Raw genomic sequence first — 21,752 nt, forward strand, 5'->3', positions numbered from 1 at the left:
GAAATATTGAAGTACGTCTAATCAACAATAATTTTCTACGAGTATATTTTCGGGTGTATTTTCACCACGTAACAAACATTACTGACTGACGATTTGTTACGTAAAATTAATTATTATACTTGCTATAGTAAAAAAATAAACGTGAATTAAACAATAACTGATCAAACCGATTATTCAAGTACCTACATAGAATAGACTATATTATGACTCCATATTTTCAAAAAAAATTGTATTATTATGTTCATTGTGTAGTGTATAAATTTAATTTAAGAAATTTTAACAATTTACGTAGATATAAATGTATTATTTATAATGCCTAAATAATTATTAAAATAATATATAATGTATACACATTTTTAGTCAGTACTCAGTAATCAGTATTAGGTCAGGCCATGGCCTGACTGGCCTGACCCGTAGTTTCGCCTATGCTAATTGGTTTACGGTTCTATACATAATTTTATTATAAGTATATTATTATATCATATCAGTATAATATTAGTATATTACCTACTTAAATGCAAGCCCGGATTAAGGGGGGGGGGGGCATAGCCACGGGCCACACAACAGATATCAAACAATAGTAGGCCCCTGGCGAAATGTACGTTTTTTTTTTTTAAAATCAGAAATAATTGGATATAATACATTAACGTTTTCTATAGCTTATCTATATGCTAAACTATATTATTGTTATAAACAGGGTTGTTATGTTTAAAACGTTTGTTTAAAACACCACAAAAAAAACATATTGATTTTGTTTGAAACGTTTAAAACAGACGTTTTAAACATCAATAAAAAACATGTGTTTAAAACAATATTTTTAGTAAATTTAAATCAAATACCTATGGAATTTTTCTACTCTGCGGGATACTTTTTTTTTAATGATTTTTTTGTTGAAAATCAACGATTTCAACATTAAAATAGATGGCATCCAAAGCAATAGGACCAATTGTTGTAGATACAACTCTATAACTTAAAATAAGCTCTACCACATGCATATTTTTTTGATCGCACATTCGTACCACGTCAGCTTCAAAATCTACACGAGTATGAATAGCAAATAATTCAAAAAAAAAGGTGTCCTGTAACTTGTAAGTAAGAGTGTAAGACCTAATAATAATAATAGCACAATGACTTGATGACTGTCGAGGGATGCTACCTATAACCTATCTATTGACTATTGATAAACATATAGAACCCCTTAATTATATTTAAAATGTATTATATATTTATACTTATACTTTATAGTACCATACGTCCATACACATAACTAACTACCATCACATCACTCATTGCTTCATTATCATTATCTATAATAATTATTATAAATGTTTTTCTGTTAATTTATCTAGTTTTAGTTTACTCAAATCTGTACTTAAATGATGTACCTAAGTTACATCCATCTTATTTAATGACATTAAATTAATGTATAATATACTGTATACCAAATTGTAAGAAGCCGTTCTATGATAATAATCACGAATCACGATGTAAATATAAGTTGAAACGAAATACTGTGATCAACTTCGATTACCAAAATATCCCACAAAAATCATTACCTAATTTATAATTATCATTTATAGGATTTTATTAATAGGTTTTTTTGTTTAAAACAAAAAAAACACGTTTTAAACATGTAAAAACAACCCTGGTTATAAATGAAAATAAATTATTATTATTATTATTATTATTATTATGCTATCGTAATATCGGCTATATCGTCTATTTTTATTAAGTATAAACAATAAAACTAATATTATCAATTGTGAGTACTTTTGAATATTAACTAGAATAATGAACACATTTATACAATAATATTTATAATGTATTATGCATACAGATGATATAATTAAAGAGTTTGCTTCCCAAAAAGCAAGAAAAAATTATTTTTACAAATAACATTTTCATTTTTGTAAAAAGGTAAGAAATAAATGTATAAATATCATTTTTTTGTCTTCGAAATATATTTATTTGTGGGTCCCCAATATTTTGATTATGGTTATGACTTATATGGACCCCTAAAATTATTTGGCCACAGGCCCAAAATTATCTTAATCCGGGCTTGCTTATATGCGTTAAGATACTTATGCAAAATAGTGCAAATGAAATATTGTATACCTATTGCTTTGTAAGCTATTTTTTTTAAATTCTGCTATAAATGTTTTGGTTTTACAATGATGTGTTGTTATTCAGTTTATTTTAATTTTGTATCTGTCATCACATTTTAGAGTAGTAAAATATAACTAAACTTAAAATTAACTATTTATGTACGAGAATCCTTGTTTTAACATTTCAATCCTTAGCTAAGAAAATTGAATATTTTAGGTATACATTTTTAACTACAAACTAATTTGTAAATTTTCGAGTATTTGATGAATTTTGCCAACATTTCCTATGGATATTTAATATTTCTCCACTGTTTTTATAATAACTTATGAGAAACCTTGTATTAAATGTTCAAGCATTTCGACCTAAAAAGAAAATTGAATTGACATTTGTAGGAAAAAAAACTAAAAGATTGGAAATTGTCTATAAATGGCTAAAATCGAGTCAAAACATTTGTTGAAAATTCTAAGTAAGTAACTGTGGTTATTATTTTATGAATTAAAACAAAATAAGAAAATTGTACTGTGAGAATTGATTAATTTACAGGTGAAAATACATTGACTATCTAACTAGTAACTTAAAACACGTAAAAAATTAATTTGACTTTCAGGTAAACTTTTTTTTTGTTAAATGTAGGAAAACTTATGGAGAACCTTGTATTAAATTTTCAAGTTTGTTACCGAATGAAAACATTATCTATCAACATGTAATTAAAAAAACTAATAAAAATCTAAAATTTCTCTTTATGCTCGATTTATAGTCATTTTCTTTTGAATTATTGTCGAAAAAAATGTTTTCACTCGGTCAAAAAACTTCAACGGCAGCCGGTAAATTGAATCAATATTATAAAATTACAACAAAATAACTAAAATTAGTCTTCTTGGTTATTTAATATGTCCTCCAAATTTGAACATAAAATAACTAGAAAAAAAACTGTGTTTTTATATTTTTGAGATATTTTGGTTACCTACAGAATAACCAACTTATGTTGAACCTTGTGGTTAGTTTTCAATCCTTACCCATACATTTATACTATACGAATATCTATATACTCAAATAATACTCACGAATAATATTTTTAAAATATAACACAAAACTAAAACGTTTTTCTTCGTTTAAATATTTAATTTGAACATAAAATAACAAAAAGAAAAGGGTTTTTATATTTTGATATTAAAGAATTACCTATTTACGTTTTATATTTTAAATTTAAGCTATAAAAGTTGAACATTTCATACATTTTTAATAACAAAATCATATTTAAAATTTAGAATTTGATAAATGTTGTTATAATTTGAATTTTAAATGCTTATAAAAAAAAATTGTGATACCAATATACCAATAAATCAGGAGCCTTGTATTAAGTTTTCACGCTTTTTGGCCCAACAATTATTAAACTTTATTGATATTTATAGAAAAAAAAAAACTAATAAAATTTAAATTTGAAATTGTCTGTAAACAGCTCACAACAAGTCAAAATATTTTAAACATTTTATCAAGTAGGAATTGATAAAATAAACATATGATATAAATCTCAAGTGTCTATGGTTATTCGTTTTTGAATTACAACAAAATAAGAAATTCGCTAAATGAGAAATCAACCAACGGATGAATGGAAAAAAAAAGTAACGGGAAAATTCATAAATAAAATAGTATTATACATTTCTAAATATTAAATAATAATTATGGACTGTTATATAAAAATATATATTTATATTAGTTCGAAGTATACAAACAAATTAAATTTATGAGGGTAATAATTATGATAATGATGACAATTTACTTAAATTTGAAAATTACCATGTAGAATATTTTGTATTTTTACTTTTCGAATTAATGAGTTACTCACGCTCTTATTTCTTACTCCACAAAAATATTGACATTTGAAAATATTAATTAGTATTTAAAAATAAAAAAGGTAGGCAAGTGGGTGTCACTCTGCTGTGCAGTAGGTAACAAGTGAGTCACTGTCATGGATAGTGTTAAATTTGAATTCAATGTTATAATATTATTGCATAAGAAAAACGATTCTGAGCTAAGACGGTCATTCAGCCTATGATATTACTAAGTATACCTATTTTACCTATTATACCTATTATTTATTATTGTGAATAAATTCATTTATATATCTTCAACTATAATGTACGTGGAACCTTGTTTTAAATGTTGAATCCATAGCTATAAAAGTTGAACATTTTATACATATTTAACTACGAAATAATTATTAAATTTTAAATGTAATAAATGTTGTCAAAATTCAAACTTTAAAGGTTTGTAAAAAATATTGTGCTTATGTATATTAAATATTTAATATTTTGCAACTGTTATCGTAACAATATATCAGGAGCATTGCATTAAATTTTCTCGCTTTTTCACCAAACAAATAAAACTTCATTGATATTTATAGAAAAAGAACTAAAAAATTTGAAAACTGACAATGTCCGTAAACAGCTCAAAAAAGATCAAAATATTTTTAAGTATATTTATTGTATGTTTGTATTTTAATTGTATGATGTATAGAAAATACATAATTGAGTGAAATTTTCAAGCATACAGTCATTCGTTTTTTAATTACAATAAAATAAGAAAATCGTTACATGAGAAATCGAGTGCGAATATCAAATGTTGTAAAAATTTGAACTTCAAACGCTAAAAATTTAATTTAATTTCTTGTAGACATTTTTTTTTTTGACAAAGGTGGACAAACTTATGAGGTAAATATTGTATTATATTTTAAAGACTTAGATTTAAAAATGAAAATTTATATGAATTTCTAGCTCAAAATAATTTGCATATTTTCGTCATTTTTACGTATTTTATCAATATTTAAACTTTAAATGCTTAGAAAAAAATTGTGATATAGATTTCTAATTTTTTTAGCATTTTTACCTATCAAATAAAACTGTATTAACATTCATAGAAAAAACTAAAAAAATTGAAAATGTATAAAGTACCCGTACGTGAACGTCGTGAACAGTTCAAAACAAACCACGATTAAAGATATGCATAGATAATATATAGGTTATTAAAGGTATAGTTATATAGGTAATTAAACATATATACCTACAGGCTACAGGTATATCTTTAATCATGAAACAAACCAAATTTTTTTGAAAATGTTATCGTGTAAAGAATGTTAATATAAACATTAAACAAGTAAACAACTAGGGAATATTTCATGTATTTACATTCATTTGTTTTAGAGTTACACCAAAAACTAAAATCGATTTTAAAATTAAAAATTCCCGTTTTTTCCTAATTTTTCTTTTGTTTTTCACAGTGCTTTTGAAAACTATTTGGAATTTTTTACTTTTGACTCCCCAAAGTAGGTACCTACCAATTAGATTCACTTTCGTATCAGAAAAGATTGGACTGTTGAAGAAAATCTAAGCATTGTTATTTGTTAGTGTCCTAAAAGGTGATGACAGACACAAAAAAAAAAAACACTTTGTATAATTAATACATTCATCGCTCCGCTCAGAATCTATAAAAATGTTTTCGATTTTTTTTAAAGATTTTTCGATTCCTAAAAATTGGCGACTTGTACTTAAACTTGTGTCAAACCGCCCCTCCCCCGTAAAAGCGCCCCTGATGAGTGGAAAGCTAGTTTGATTTGATATAAATTGTTGGAGTTTACGTAGTATATATATATTTATATTTATAGATATATTTATGTAGTATATAATATATCACCGATGAGCACGAATTAAGATATTCGTATAGAACGCAGACGTGCTGGTGATTGATGATTGTACTGAGTGTAGGCCACGAATTAAGATATATCTTAATTCGTGGTGTAGGCTCCCGATCAGCAAGCGGTCGAGTTTTTCTTATCTCCGACTAGACACGCACAGCTCGCCGCGCCCGCATACGCACGTCTACTGCGTCACTTATCAGTTATCATCAGCGTAATAGTTATTATCAGTCCACTGTCCAGTCTTCTCAGCGGATATCGCGTTTGACGTATTATGATTATTATTATTGTTATAATATTTTATTCGCTTTATAGTTTAATCGGTAGCTCGCTAATTTATTCGCTTCCATCCGCTTTCGATTTTCGTCTTGGCCCTCGTGTGTCTCCGCCACCCGGCCATTACCACCGACGTAGTTTTGTACTAGCGTTCGTCTCGGGCTTGGCAATTGTCATTGCGTGAGTTCACTACCGTCCACATACCTATCCATCGTCTCGCGCCCTAACACTTCTTGCGTGACGGTTCGCTCTGTCGCTTAGCGGCGGTCCGTCGTCATTCACCGATGCGGGTCGTCCAGTAGTAGCCCCGAAAGCTGCAGCCTGTCGACGACGTCCAGACCCGTTTGAGCGGAGAGCCGACGGTCGCAGGCCGTACGTACCCGTTGACATGTTGGTTTTGCTGTGCTACGTTTAAATGGGAAATCATGAATACGCCAGGTAATTAGAATTCTTCACCGTGGTCACTAAACATTTTTCATTATCAACTCTCTTCAAAATATAATATGGTTCAAGCACGGAATCAAAGTAACGATTCATTTATACATTTTAATAGGTTAGATCCAATGGTCATATTATGTTCGCTAGGTATAGCTATTTACTTACTAATATACCTCGTAATATACCTATTTCCAACCAGATATGCTAAGTGTTGTAATTATTGACTGTTTGTAATCAGCATCTAATACTAATATCAGATTTCCAATCAAATAGGTTGGTAGTTACATTAAGTATAATTTACGAGGTATGCTCAGAGGTATGTTACTATCTGCCTTTACATAATATGAGTTGGTTATATACTTATATAAATTAATGATAGGTACATACTTTTTTTTAAATTGTTTATTTTTATAATTACCTAAAGAAGATACCTACATAACCATAAATTAAAACTAATTGAGTTAAACTAGGTAATTAATAATTTTTGAATTTAGATTGTTTTGTCTTCAGTAACATTTTCATGATATTTTGAAGACTCAAATCTCTTAAGGGGGTTTCAGTCGGTTTAGTAAAAAGTCAAAACTAATGTAGATTTGAACAATTTTAACATAAATCGGGACATTAATTTTGTTTATATTAATATTTTTAAATATACCTATTAAAATTCCGTATCATAAAAATAAACCTTCTGGGGTCAGAGCAGTCGATGAAAAAAAGTGGTTTTTAGACCAAAAAACCAAATAAAACTGAAGGAATTTGATTTGACGAATTTAAATTTTTAGAACTGATTTTCATTAATTACCAAGATTACCTACTAGGTTTCCATTGAGGCGATTTTGAATATCTATTTTTTCAGCTGTGATATCCATGAATAAAAATATGATATTTTTGTATTTATATTAACACATTAATAAGCATTATGACACTATTAATAATTGGAATATTAAAAATCACCTAGATGGAAACCTAGTAAACTTGTTAATCAATCATATTACATTTTCCAAATTAAAATATGTCAAACCAAATTTCTCCAGTTTTGTCGTGCTTTTTGGTCCAAAAGTCACTTTTTTTATTGACTGGAGCCCCCTTAAGACATTTATGTGTAGGTGCCTACTAAATTATTTGCTGTTGCATCAAGAATTCAAGACATAAATATCTAAAGAAGTATTATTTGAAATTTTATCAAATTTATTGTACAATTTAAGATTGAAATTTAATAGGTAGATAGGTCCTTAAATACATTTACAAAGTAAATGTGTTGTCTCCGTCTTACTAATACATATTTAATAACTTGGTAAATTTTGTGTACACTATAATCCGTTTTACTTTGCTATTTTCGAGGCTATTTTTGACTTGAAGCCTGCAGTTTAGGCATTGTAACATTGTTAATTTTTTTTGCAAAAATTAAAATGCTCATAACTTGATTCAATTCAGTATTTCAGTACCTATGTATCCATTCTAATTTTAAAAATACCAGAGTATGTAGAATGGATTGTTTTGAATATTACATTTGGTATGTTGCGCATTAGTAAGAATGAGACAACATGCGGGTATGATGAAATTTTACCAAATACAATAAACAATCAGATTAATGATACCAAACTTATAAATTTTGTTGAAAATTGTTCTCATTTAATCTATTCAATTGCGTGGCATTACATTTTTTCAAATCAAATTTCCTAAAATTTAATATTTACTTATAACAACAATAATAATAATAATTAATAATTTTAAAAATTATAAGTAATCTTTTCATAATAATATTTGTAAACAAATGAATGATTGTAACTGCACAGAAATAAAAGAATATAGAAGAATAACATTTTTAGGATTGATTTATGATAATAAACTAAATTAGAAATACTATATTGATCACGGGATCGATAATTTAACCACCTTACTACAAAATAGGATATAGGACAAATTGTTGTGGGTTGTTACGATAAACGATTAAAATTAGTCATATATCATAATTATTAGCACCTAACCTCACCTTAATACTATCCATTCAATTAGGTATAACATACAAATAAATTGCTAGTGTAATAGCTTATATTTAACTAACATTGTATTAATCAAATAATAATGACTAATGACGAATGAGACCTTCAAATTATAAATGATGTCTTATTATTTATAATTGCTTATACAGAATTTAATACGAAGAATCAATAAACATAAATTCCTAAAATACTTTAATTTATTTATTTGAATAAGCTTTGTTATAGATAATTATCTTATAATATATAAAAATAATAATTGTTATGAATCAACCTTTGTTAACCATTACCTTTTTAAAATATTTTTTAGAGAAAATAAAGCCTCTTCCACTACCAAAACCAAATTCAAGTGACTGCAGTTGCCATGAATCACAAAAGTATGCTTTAATAAATTATTAACTGATTAATATCATTATATCAACAATCAGTGTTGGTTTAGCCCAATCTGAGAACACCCGGGCAAAACGTTTTTGGTTAACAATTAAGTTGCTTTGAGGTTTCCATTGAAATTCATTATGCCAGACTAAGTCATGTGCCAGATCGACCCTATTATAAACCCTACATATTTTAATATATATTATAGTGTTAAGCCGGATTCACAGCTACGTTGTGTCATGCGAGGGCGTGGTGACTATATGGTAACCATATTGGCTTAAAATTTGAGCTGTAGTCAATTCTTGGTATACTCAGTTGCAACTTGGTTATTACATGATACCAAAAAAGTAACAACAGTGATATTTGATCGACACGATACACAACATAGCTGTGAATGCACCTTTATACATTAAATATGATAAACTTATTACCTTTCAGTAAATTTGTTAATATTTTTTATACTATTATTTGCAGTAGGTTCTTACTTAATTTAAATACAATTCTTGTAAGATATATTATGTACATCTAATATAATCTGTTATTTTTTATTCTTCTTTTCAAAAATAACTTTTAGTATTTTATAGGTACAATTAATAAATTATTTATAATTTAACTCATTTAAGTAATTTTTTTTAAATTATTATTATATTTTTTACTAGGTAATGTTTGAGTTTTAATATTGCAACATATTAGATTTTGTTTTAAATATAAATGTATAGATATTATTTATATGTGATATGTATATTATCTATTATGATTATAGATATTCGTTTATAATAACTTAAGTTTAGTCAAGTTAATAAAACTTAACTGCTTAAGAATATTCAACCACAAAATATATTCATTATTTTACATAAAATAATATTCAAAATATTTTAAGTTAAAATTTCTTAAATTAATCTAATTTGAGTTATGTATGGTTTTTATTTTGAAGGTTATGTCCAAAACATATAATGGTTACCGAAAATGACAAAGATAATGTGTCAGTTTTGAAATGTAATTTGCATTCTACAGCTACAAAGTATACGGTCAAACCTCCACTGCTTCCAAAACCAAATAACATTGCATTGAAAACTAGTCCTTATAAAGTCAAACATCAATTTCCCAGTGTCAAGTCTTTCAAAAAACATGAAACAACTTTAAATTTAACTGTTAATCAAACTGCAAGTTGTATGCCTAACAAGAATGACGATAAAAAAAACGATGAAGAAATAAAAAATGACAGCGATGTCAATTCAAATGTTTCCCAATTAGAAGTTCCTCATAATGTAAATAGTATTTTAGAAAATAACATAACTGATAATGAAAATAATAACAGTATTAACAACAAATGTACTGACGATGACTTAGACTTTGACTATCAAAATGACAGTTTGCTAAGTGAATATGTGGTATTCCATGGTGAATTAGACATGTCAATTAATAATTTAGATGATATTATGAATACCACAATTGATGATGAAAAGTCGTCCATTGCTAGTGATTCTACAGACCAATCATTTTCTGTTAGGAAAAAAATCGTCAATTGGTTTGGGTCATTTGGTAAAGGGAAAATATTAAAACAAAAGAAGCGTAGTTCTTTTTATGACGGTCATAATGATGACAGGAACACTGAAAAAGAAGATAATGATACAGATTCTCATTCATCACTAGATGACAAACCCAATGAAAAACTAGAACTTGGTGAATCATTGTCTATTGACAACAATGAAACTGAAGAAATACCTACCAAAGCAAAATCCCTAAGGACTGTTGAAGAACTTATTTCAACCGAAAAAGTATTCATTGATGTTTTAAATCTATTATGTAAAACATTTGTTATGTTTGTTGAACAAACTGGAGGTGATGTTAAACTGATACCGTCTACTGATTTATCAAAAATAATCAGTCCTCTTCCCCAATTATTAAGTCTAAATGAAGACTTGTTACAAGACATGGAGAATCGTATGAAAAACTGGAATGAACATCCTAAAATTGCCGATGTTATAGTAAAAAAAGGACCTTTTCTTAAACTCTACTCAACTTACATACAAAACTTTGAAAGTCAAAGTAATTTGTTGGATGAATATTGTCAAAAATACCCTCGATTTCAAAAGTGTGTCAAAGACTTTGAGGCGTCCGACGTGTGTAAAAAACTGACAATTAAACACTATATGTTAACTCCAATTCAGCGAATTACCAAGTACAGACTCTTATTGGAAAGCTATTTAAAAAACCAAGATGAAGGGTCTATTGATTACCAAGATACAATAGTAGCATTAGGCATTGTGTGCGATGTTGCCAATCATGCCAATGAAAGTATGAAACAGGGGGTGCGTTTTTGTTTTTTTTGTTTCTATTAATTTTTATTGATTTCATAAAATAATGTATCTGTTAATTAAATTTCAGGATTGTGTGAGTAAACTTTTGCAGTTACAATCACTATTAGGAAGTTACATTATAATTAAACCAGGCCGAGAACTTATTAAAGAAGGTGAACTGTATAAGTTGTCCAGAAAAGACATGCAACTTCGATATTTTATTTTGGTATTACCTATTATTACTTATAAATACTTAATATAACGCAACATATTTATTTATATTTTTAAACTATGAATTTTATGTATTTTTTTTCAGCTCAATGATTGCTTGTTATACACATCATATTATGGTACAGTTGCGGGATTGAAAATTAACTATGAGCTTCCACTTAGTGGTATGAAAGTATTTCTGCCCATTACTGATAATTGTCTCAACGAATTTAGTATAATAACCATAACCCGAAGCTTTACTCTTAGAGCCAAGTTAGTTGTTTTTTAATATTTATATTGTCCAATAAAATGTTATTTTATACAAGAATAATACATTGTGTTATAAATTATGTATTACAGATCTGCCGTAGAGCTTAAAGAATGGGTTAACATTTTAGAGAAGGCAATTAGAGAACACACCAACAAACAGCTATCCTTTCTCAACATGAAATTTGTTTCAAAGAACATCGGACGTGAACCACTTCAATTGGGATATGAGGCATATATTAATTTGTCTTTTTTTCTTGGCTGTGCATAATTTTTGAATTTTATCAAATTAGGCACCAATATGGATTCAAGATTGTCGCGTGACTATGTGCCAATCGTGTGCTTCAGAATTCACCGTCACATTCCGGAGACACCACTGCAGAGCATGCGGCAAAGTATGTGTGGATTGTTCTGAATGATTTAAATTAAACTCTTTCTATTGATATTTAAATTACTATTGAGTAGGTAGTTTGTAGTAGTTGTTCAGAAAACAAAGCACCACTTCGTTACATGAAGTTTCAGTCTGCAAGAGTATGTGACGATTGTTATGATTATTTGCTCAAAGGTATGTTAAATGAATGTTTTATTTGACCACTGGTAAGTAATTGATGTGTAATTGTTGAATAAAATATATTTGTAGAGTTTGAAGACAAAATATTGGAAATGCGTCAATCATCCAGTAATAGTGACTTAGAAATTCTTAAAATGGTGGACACCGTAAAAAATTCTTTTAAGAAGTCTGGTGTATGGAGCTCAAAAAAACTCGTTAAGTATGTTCCACAACGGTTAAAAGAGGTAACTATCATAATAAATCCAGCTTAAGAGTATGTGGTACCTGTATGTGTTGTTTCCTTCTTAGAAATGCAAAACTGTTTTTGCGGAACAACTTTTCTCCTTCTGTGTTTATAGTATAATTACCAAAATTCTACAACACATAAAGAAGAACTTTATCTGTGACCTAATGTTTTTTTAATATTTAGATAACATAAATACAATTTAAGTTATCAGTTTGAGAATATTAGATTATTTTTGTTTTTTTTTTCACTTTATTATTAAAAATTATTGGTTAGTGCTATCAAAAAAATTAAAGCTCTATGTCACGGATACAGTTCTTCTTTATGTGTTGTGGAATTTTGGTAATTCTTCAATGAATACGGAGGGAGTAATGTTGTTCTGCAAAAAATATATTTGCTATCTATATTGTACATTTGTAAGAAAGAGATAACACATCTTAATCTAATAAAAATCGATTAATATATTATAATACATTTAGTTATAGCCAAAAACTCATGAACAACATATCATGTATATTAATAGATATAATTATATATAGGTAATGGCCAATGATTCTGGCTCACAAATGAGTGGTTGGTTGTATCGACGGGAAAAACGCAAATCATGGAAAAGATTTTGGTTTGTTCTAAAAGAACAAGTTTTGTATATGTACAAAGCTTCTGAAGATGTTGTTGCATTGAACACCATACCTGTTCTTGGGTATAGTGTTCAAACATTCCCAGAAGTAAGAGCATCACAATAGATTCATTTTAACAGTATACATTTACACCTCTGTTAATCAGAAAACAATATCGACGGTAGAAAGGAAAAAGAGTGTAAACTATGTTTTCGACAAATTTTTTTTTTTATTAAGGCGTAAATGACATAATTCTGCATCAATTGTGCTCACCTGATTATTGATATGTTGACTATTGACAAAGTTATATTCCATAATTGCAAGGTGTGAACGCCATCTTTCAAATTAAAGAGTAACCACCAAATAACAGACTTAAGTGACAAAACAATATTTTTGAGCATAACCACCACAGCTGTTTGTAATAATTTTTAAATATTTTTTATTGGTTTTAATTAATTGTTGGTTATTATAATTATTGATAATATCTATACATTTTGTTTTGTTCATTTGTAAATAAACACAGTAAAATAAAATTATAATAATATTATTACTATTATGCTGGTTGTAACCACCAAAATTCAGGTTAATAACAAAAATAAAGTGTAATAAACGGCTTTATAAATTAAAAAATGGCAGAAAAACCGTTGTTTGGCTCTCCTGTAAAATTTATAAAATGTCGCTTGCTCCGTTTTTCCTTTCCACCGTTGATATGATCTATGCTTTACTTGTTCTCATTGATTTATAACTTTATATCAACTCTTCGAGCTCTTTAAGAATTCAAGAATTAATAATGTATTTCTGCACAGTAAATTGTTAGAATGTTAAAATATATGTGGGATCGGGTCACCAAAATGTATAGGTTGTAATATTTAACTTGAACGTATTTATTAATCTCACAATAGCTTGGTCACTAGGATGAACAAAACAATTAAAAGTACATCACGTGTCACATGTCACACAAAATAACGACACTTAACTCTGAACCTAGCTACCACCCACCATCTCGTTGTGTCAGAAACAGACCCTACACCAAGGGTCACCAACTAATTTCTATGGAGGTCTGTTTTGAAACTTACTAAACTTTCCGAGGACCCAAACAGTTTTAATGACTTTTACATAAGGTTATAAATACATTTTTTTTTTTAAATTTGTATTTATATTAATAGATTTATTTATTTTAATAAATTTTAATAATATTATTACTATAAAAAAATAATTAAAAAAAAAGACAATTATACAAGAAAATATTTCATTTTTAGTGTGAAAAAATGTCTATCCTAATATAAATTTTATATGACACTTATAGTTTTTATATTTATATTATAAAAATTTAAAAACTACTTTGGATAAGGGTCCGTAAAAAAAGTGTTCACTGTCCGCCAATTGGTGACCCTTGTTATACACCTTATGGTAGACAATTCACCTCTACATGTTTGGTAGTGTCATTGATTTACATATTCTATGAATGTATTATTTAATGTATTTATGATCCCATACCCGAGGGAATCCAACTTCTATGCTCATACAGTTTAATATGTTTTTTTGTTTACAGATTATTTGATAATTTATCATATACAGACCTATCTATTATTATATTATAATACTAAAAAAATGAACAAATGCATTTTACAGGGTACAAACTATGAAGAATTTGATTCAAGTTGTGTTTTTCAATTGGCTCACGCTGGACAAAATCCTTTGATATTTTGCTCTGATACCGAACAGTTGGCCAAAAGGTATGCCTATAATAAATATATGTAAATTCAACTTTTTTAGGTTATTTGACTTTCAGGTTTGATTTCAAACAAATATTTTAATAAATGTCTTATAATATTTTAAGCATAAATATAAATACTTAATATGTCCAATAGGTGTTCCAAGTTGGCTAAATTTGTATTGGTGTTAAAATCTAATAAAATACATACAATTTTGCTTTGGACATCTTTAAGGTTCGGTGTCAGACAACCTTTGGTTGAACTCATAATATTTTACAATATTATTTATTGTATTCATAATAACTTCATATAATAAGGAGGTTAATTTAATACATTAAAAAACTTTAAGAATATGCAAGATAAACTTAATAAAATTGAATTTACAATAAATTATGTATTATGCATAGAAGGTAATAAATAGTAATAAATAGTACTAATATTACTAAATAGTAATAAATCTAATGTGTAAAATATTTCATTTTTATTCAAACATAAGTAAAATAAATATGACTGATTAATATTGTAAAATATGTTTATGACAATTTTTATTGATAATATTCCCTTTTCTCAATGTATTTTTTTTCTTTTATTACATTAGTTTTAAGTTTTATATTGATATAAAATTATTAGACACTAAAATAGAATAAAAATGTTTTGTAAAATCTTTTATTTTTTGATATAAACATTATAACCAAAGGCATTGAAGTAAATAAAACTATTTATAATAAATTACCACCATTTTATATATTTGTTCTATTTAATTATTGAATAACTTATTACTCCTTAAATTACTAATAACTTATAAGGCATGTATAATCCGAATGTCAGACTAAAATTGGCCCATATTTTTTATTGTTATACAGTATGTCCCATAAGTCCCGTATCACCCTTAGTATCTCCGTGGAAAATCAATATATTTAAATACATTTTTCTTTACAGTCATAAGTATGGAAATTCAGATTGAATAGCATAGTATTCGATTTGTTTTTTTTCAAAAATTCAAAAATTATTAAACAATTTTTTTAAACAAATAAGTTTTTTAAATTTCCAAGATAGCCATTTTGTTGGTCGTATTTTTAAAAACAGTTTTAAAAAAAAATTATTAAAATTTAATGAAAATTGTTCTAGTTAGAGCCAATTATTATTTTGAATTTCTATGAATAATAATTATGTTACCTATGCATTCAGCATTAGCAAAATACGATTCACATGTTAATTATTACAATCACTCTGATTTTTGGCTAAAATTAAAAATAATAATTTGCCCTAACTTGGGCAATTATTCATTAAATTTTAAAAGCATTTCCGTTTTAACTATTGAAAAAATATGATCAACAAAATGGTTATTAATATTAATTAATAAAATTAAAGTATAATAATTTTTGAATTTTAGAAAAAACCAAATTGAATATTATGCTATTTAATCTGAATGTCCCATACTTATGACTGTAAAGAAAACTGCATTTAAATATATTGATTTTCCACGGAGATACTAAGGGTGATACGGGACTTATGGGACATACTGTATAACAATAAACGGACACACCGTATATATCAACTACTTAAAAATTGCATAGTTTTAAATTTATCATTATACATTTTAAAATGTAATACACACAATTAAAATAAATAACCACTTTGTAGGCTATAAAACAAGCTTATACATAGTCATAAAGTGTACCTTTTATATAGGAACATAATATTATATTCATTGATTATAATATTATCTGTCTAACAATAGATTTTGATTACAGATGGATCAACACCCTTAATGAAGCAACAAAATTAAAATGAGATCTCTTTCAGTATTTATATATTTATCATGGATTCACATCAGAGATCACACTTACTTTTAAATATGCATACTGCATAATTATATTATTTTAGTTATTATACTAGTGCCACAGTATATTTATGGTGCTATTTTATTTTTTAAAACTGTTAAGGTATATCACTAAATATAATCAAAAATTGTTTTATTAATTTTTAATAATACAATTTATGAACATACATAATAGTATTAATAATCAGTGCCTTGATTTTATGTATAATGTAAGCATGCTGTGTGTTTTGTGTGAGTTTTTTCTTTTATTTAAATCATTGAATTATTCATTATATTAAGACCAAAGTTTATTTCACAATAAGTTTTATTCTAAACCAAAATTTATATGAAATGCAAATCATGTTTTAAATTTTTTTTTTTAAATTATAGTATTGTTGTCTACTATTATATTTATATTTATTTATACAAATGGTTTTATTAATTGTTATATTTTTGCACTTCATTTAAGAAAATTGTTTTTTAGTGATTAAATTATGTTTATTATAAATGACCTTACTGTACTGTATTTTTTTTAATAATTAATTAATTGAATATGTCACATTAACATAACCATACCTCACAATATTGTCAGAGACCATCTCACACCTAAAAATATTATTACATTCTTACATAAGAATGTCATTGACATAGAAAATTAAATTACAAATACATAAAAGTATAAACTGAAATATTTGATATTATGAATGGCAATTTTCAAGGCTGGGCATTAACGAGTTAAAAAGTTAAAGTTAAGTTAATAAGTTAATTTTATATTAACTTTTTAACTTAACTAGTTAATTTTGGCTTTTCATTAACTTAACTGTTAATTTACTAAATTTCTTTTTTAATTAACGAGTTAATTTTTCATTTCAAGAAGTAAGTTAAGTTAATTTATTTTGTTTTAAATTTTATCATATTTCACTACTTCAATATATTTCGTTTTCATGTCAAAAAATATTTACCGTGAATTGTTTAAAGTAAAAAATGTATATAATTCGAATTTAACTAATATGGAAACACTGTATAAGATATAAACACTATAGTATATAATTTAGTTTTGGGTTGGAAAAAAATTAAGTATGTTAGCATTGTATAAACAAATTAACTTTTTTTTAACTTAATAAAAAGTTAACAAAAAGTGTGTATTAACTTTTAACTTAACTGAGTTAACCTATAGTTAAATTAACTTTTAACTTTTTGTTATTGGTGCATATTAACTTAACTTAACTGAGTTAAAAAAAATCATTAACTTGCCCAGCCTTGGCAATTTTCAACTACAATATTCGATATATTTTATTATTGTTTAGATACCTACTTTATTCTATAAAAATGTACTTCATTTTACAACACAAAAATAAATGTTAGAAGCATCTGAATTATGAAAGTTATAATCAGAAGAATTCAGAGAAGTTACATTGATAATTGAATCGGAATAAAAAGTAACGTTTGATATCACATACTTGTTATTGTTATTTGTTATACATAATTGTTTATATGATTTGACATTTGCTTAAGAATAACTTGTAAGGAACTTTCATATTATCTAATGATTTCATCTTTTGATTATAAAAGATTAAATGGTCCATCACTATCCAGTACAAAATATTAGTTGTAATTGAATAACAAAATTTTCAAATTAAATAATTATTAAAGTATTTTTTTTATCTATGATATACTAATATATAATTTTTAACTTTTGATGGCCATAGTAAATAGATTTTAAATAAACACGATTAACTATTTATCAATCTTAACCTATCAGTGGTCGCGTTGTGAGCGCGGCGCTCACCTCGTTAGTATTTTGAGATTCACTTATTTATTTATTACTTGATTCATCTGATACTATTTATACCTTCAATCGACTCATGTTTAAATATATTTTTGCAACTATAATAATTTTATAAATAATTCTTGACTAGATATCGACGTACAATGTTGTTAATATCCATAAATTGAGTGTTGCACTCACTCAATAGGTCAACCAAATACATTTTCAAAAACTCAAAACCTATATTTAAGGGGCACACAACATTCATATGCATACTTTATAATAATCAGCAAAATATTCGAGATCACTAGGGCGAAGATGAATGATAATGATTATAATGACAATTTATAATCAAGAAAAATTGTAAGAACATTTTTTGTAAAAGATTAAACTATTAATAATTTGTTGTTGGTTTCAATATTATATGTTCATTATTTAATAAATAATGATGGAAAAACAACGAGGCGAGCGCAGCGCTCACTCAATACCAATGGCGGGACTTTGCATAGCGATACCAATGACGGGTTAATGTCACAGATTAAGTTAACTGTTAACTTCTGTTGAATAAATTATTGCAGTCATTTCTCATTAGTCGTTATCCATTACACATTCACATTAGATACATACTATTTAATAGTTACTTCCCAGTGTCTGGCACAGATCTAAAAATCTGAAGTAGGGGGGCTACATGTTTTTCAGAAGAAAATACAATCATAATTTTAGAACATAATTTATTATAGATAATATTAATATTATATATATATTATTCTATGTATAGACATGATTTGAAAACAATATTAACAATTGTATTTGTATTTTAAATGTATGGCTTTTAAGATATATGATCTATGCATTACATGAATAAATACATAATATATAAAATTTCCAAAGGGGAGAGCACTTTAGCTCCTCTGAATCCGTGACTGCTGCAGGGTCAGACTGGCTCTAAAAGGCCTACTATACATTTCAGCTTAAAAGGCCCTCAAAATATATCTATTAAGGTACGTTTAGCAGTGCTGGCACGACGGGTGGGCGAGCAGGGGCCTCGTGCTTCTATGAGGGCCTCGCGGGGTAGATACCGGCAGTATTTTTTTATTCATATCTTGGTTTTGTGTGACCCAAATGGCCACACTGTGATAATAAATAAGAATTTATTAAAAATAAGAATTCATGAGAATATTTTTATCTGAATTGAAAAATATTTGGTATTTATTATATCTTTAATATAATCTTTAATTTAATCATTATTGAACGGTTCATTTTGTATAAATAGTTATTTTAACTTCATGGATTTTGATTGTAACTATTGGTTATTACGTCATTACAAGAATCGCTGACCGTCGGTTCAAAGAAACTGTCACCAGTTCACCAGTTGACCGCTTCATTCGCAAGATTATATAATAATATTATTATCTTATCAGTGTTTGACGGAGGGGACCGGGGACGAATAAGCCACGTTTTATAATGTATAAAACTCATTTAATTTTTTTTTTTGCCACCTGCTGTTAGTGTAGTTAATTATCATATTTCCACTTTATTTTTTATATATATAATTAATATTTCCACAAAAAACCTACATAGGTACGCATGTTTTTATACGTATAAATGGAAAAATCAAGGCCGTTTTTCTGTTGAGAGCAGCTAATTAATCTTATTTTAGTACCTACTTTTTGTTGTTTTGTCGGAATAGAAATTTCGATTGTGCATTCGATGACAATATGTGCGTACTGCGTACCTATTTTTACAATAATATTTATAATAGTATAATTTAATTAGAATATTTAATAATATTATTTTTATCTTGGAAATTAATTAACATGTGCTCTCGGCTCTCTATGTTTACACACTAGCGCGTGTTCCGCGTTTAAATCGCGTACCTATTCGCGTATTGTGTCACTACAATGGCTACATTATAAACGTAGTTCAAATTGTTCATGCCCAAAATATTATGCTAAATTCAATGAATGAAAGATTTCTCTAATTTATTACATTCAATAATAATATTGGCTTCTTGTATGAAATTAGTCAATTAATAATACGAATAATGAAGATTTTATGAAAAATTGTAAAGATCGGCAAAATATTCTTTATGATGGTGATTCAAAGGATATTGATGGTATTGAGTTGTACAAAGAACTAACAATTCTAAGAAATGTTATTGATTACAATAAAATGGCATTAAAAATTTTATCATTAGAAACTTAAAAAAATTATGGGTTCCTTTCCAAATACTTGTATTGTACTGAGAATTATATTAATAATACGCCTGTGACGTCAGCCACAGCTGAAAGAAGTTTTTCAAAGTTGAAGATTATAAAAAACTATTGACGAAATACCATTTTGCAAGATAAACTTTCATAACTCGCATTGATTCCTATTGAAAATAAAATAGCAGAGTCCCTCGATTACAACGATATACGATATATTCGCAAAACAAAAAGCAAGAAAAAAAAATTTGTATTTTATAATTATAAGTATTTTTAAAAATGATTTACTAGTATTTTTCAAGGTAAACTACGTGAAAAAATATAATATATGTTGTATGTATAAAAAAGTACTTAAGTACAACCATATAGAGTACCTATACCTAGACCATATAGTATAGTTGGTACCTAGCAGTTAGCATATTTTGCCCGGGGCCTCGCGAATTCTAACGCCGGCACTGACGTTAAGGCAAAATAGTTCAATGTTATTTGCTTATTTAACTAATTAAATAGTTAATAGTATTTAGTCATTCACCATTATACATATTACCAGTGTATTTAGCCATGCGTATAGGTATAATATATAATATTATGCATAATTTATTTTTATTATAAGTACAAAATATATCATAATTTATTGTTAATTAATTTTTCAAATACAGTTTTTTTAGTTAACCAAACTAAGATTTTCTATAACAACTTTAGTTATTATAGACTTATAGGTTTTAGCAATTTTGTTGGAAGATGTAGATCTTAAAGATGTACAAAAACAGAGTGAATACCTATGCATTTGTATTTTGTACATCATCTAGTTAAAAAGTTTACTTTAAGTAATTAATAAATATTGTTTTAAAACGTTTTAATTAACAATTAACTAGGTAGGTACCTTAATAACTTATATAGCTAGTTAAAGTATCCATTATAATTTGTTTTCACACTTAATTTTAAAAATAATACACTATAGGTTTAAACTATTAATACGTAATATATATAACTATAGTAAAGCTTAAGACTAATAGTAATCAACTATTTTTGTTTAATCGTGCTGTAAACTTAGGATTTGATTTTCCAAAATAATAATAAATAAAATTTAAAAAATCGAATTTCGAATAAAAATTGATAAAAATAAAAATAATATAATTCTATACGTTAATCAATAATGAAATAGC

At 26.7% G+C, this 21,752-nt stretch overlaps 2 protein-coding genes across 3 annotated transcripts in view; one reads left to right on the forward strand and one right to left on the reverse strand.

Moving 5' to 3' along the window:
• The window catches only part of LOC100162379 (TBC1 domain family member 20), a 19,762-nt gene extending 13,777 nt beyond the window's left edge, over window positions 1–5,985 (reverse strand). Inside the window, exon 1 of one of the 2 annotated variants that reach the window (XM_008180010.3) lies at window positions 5,797–5,985. The gene's annotated coding sequence lies outside the window, so the exon portion shown is untranslated. The remainder of the gene's footprint in view (window positions 1–5,796) is intronic. The other variant, XM_029485844.1, reaches the window with a different exon arrangement.
• A 32-nt stretch (window positions 5,986–6,017) lies between these two features.
• On the forward strand, window positions 6,018–17,122 carry LOC100169219 (FYVE, RhoGEF and PH domain-containing protein 6). The gene is made up of 12 exons (XM_001945148.5): window positions 6,018–6,511; window positions 8,822–8,888; window positions 9,821–11,198; window positions 11,275–11,412; window positions 11,503–11,669; window positions 11,757–11,895; window positions 11,957–12,058; window positions 12,129–12,228; window positions 12,304–12,458; window positions 12,997–13,182; window positions 14,707–14,810; window positions 16,544–17,122. Exons 1-12 carry the CDS (start codon window positions 6,499–6,501, stop codon window positions 16,581–16,583), a joined length of 2,589 nt encoding a protein of 862 aa, XP_001945183.2. The 5' UTR covers window positions 6,018–6,498; the 3' UTR covers window positions 16,584–17,122.
• The last annotated feature ends 4,630 nt before the right edge of the window (window positions 17,123–21,752 follow it).

Source organism: Acyrthosiphon pisum, chromosome X (assembly GCF_005508785.2).
Source record: "Acyrthosiphon pisum isolate AL4f chromosome X, pea_aphid_22Mar2018_4r6ur, whole genome shotgun sequence".
Taxonomy (NCBI): Eukaryota; Metazoa; Arthropoda; class Insecta; order Hemiptera; family Aphididae; genus Acyrthosiphon; species Acyrthosiphon pisum.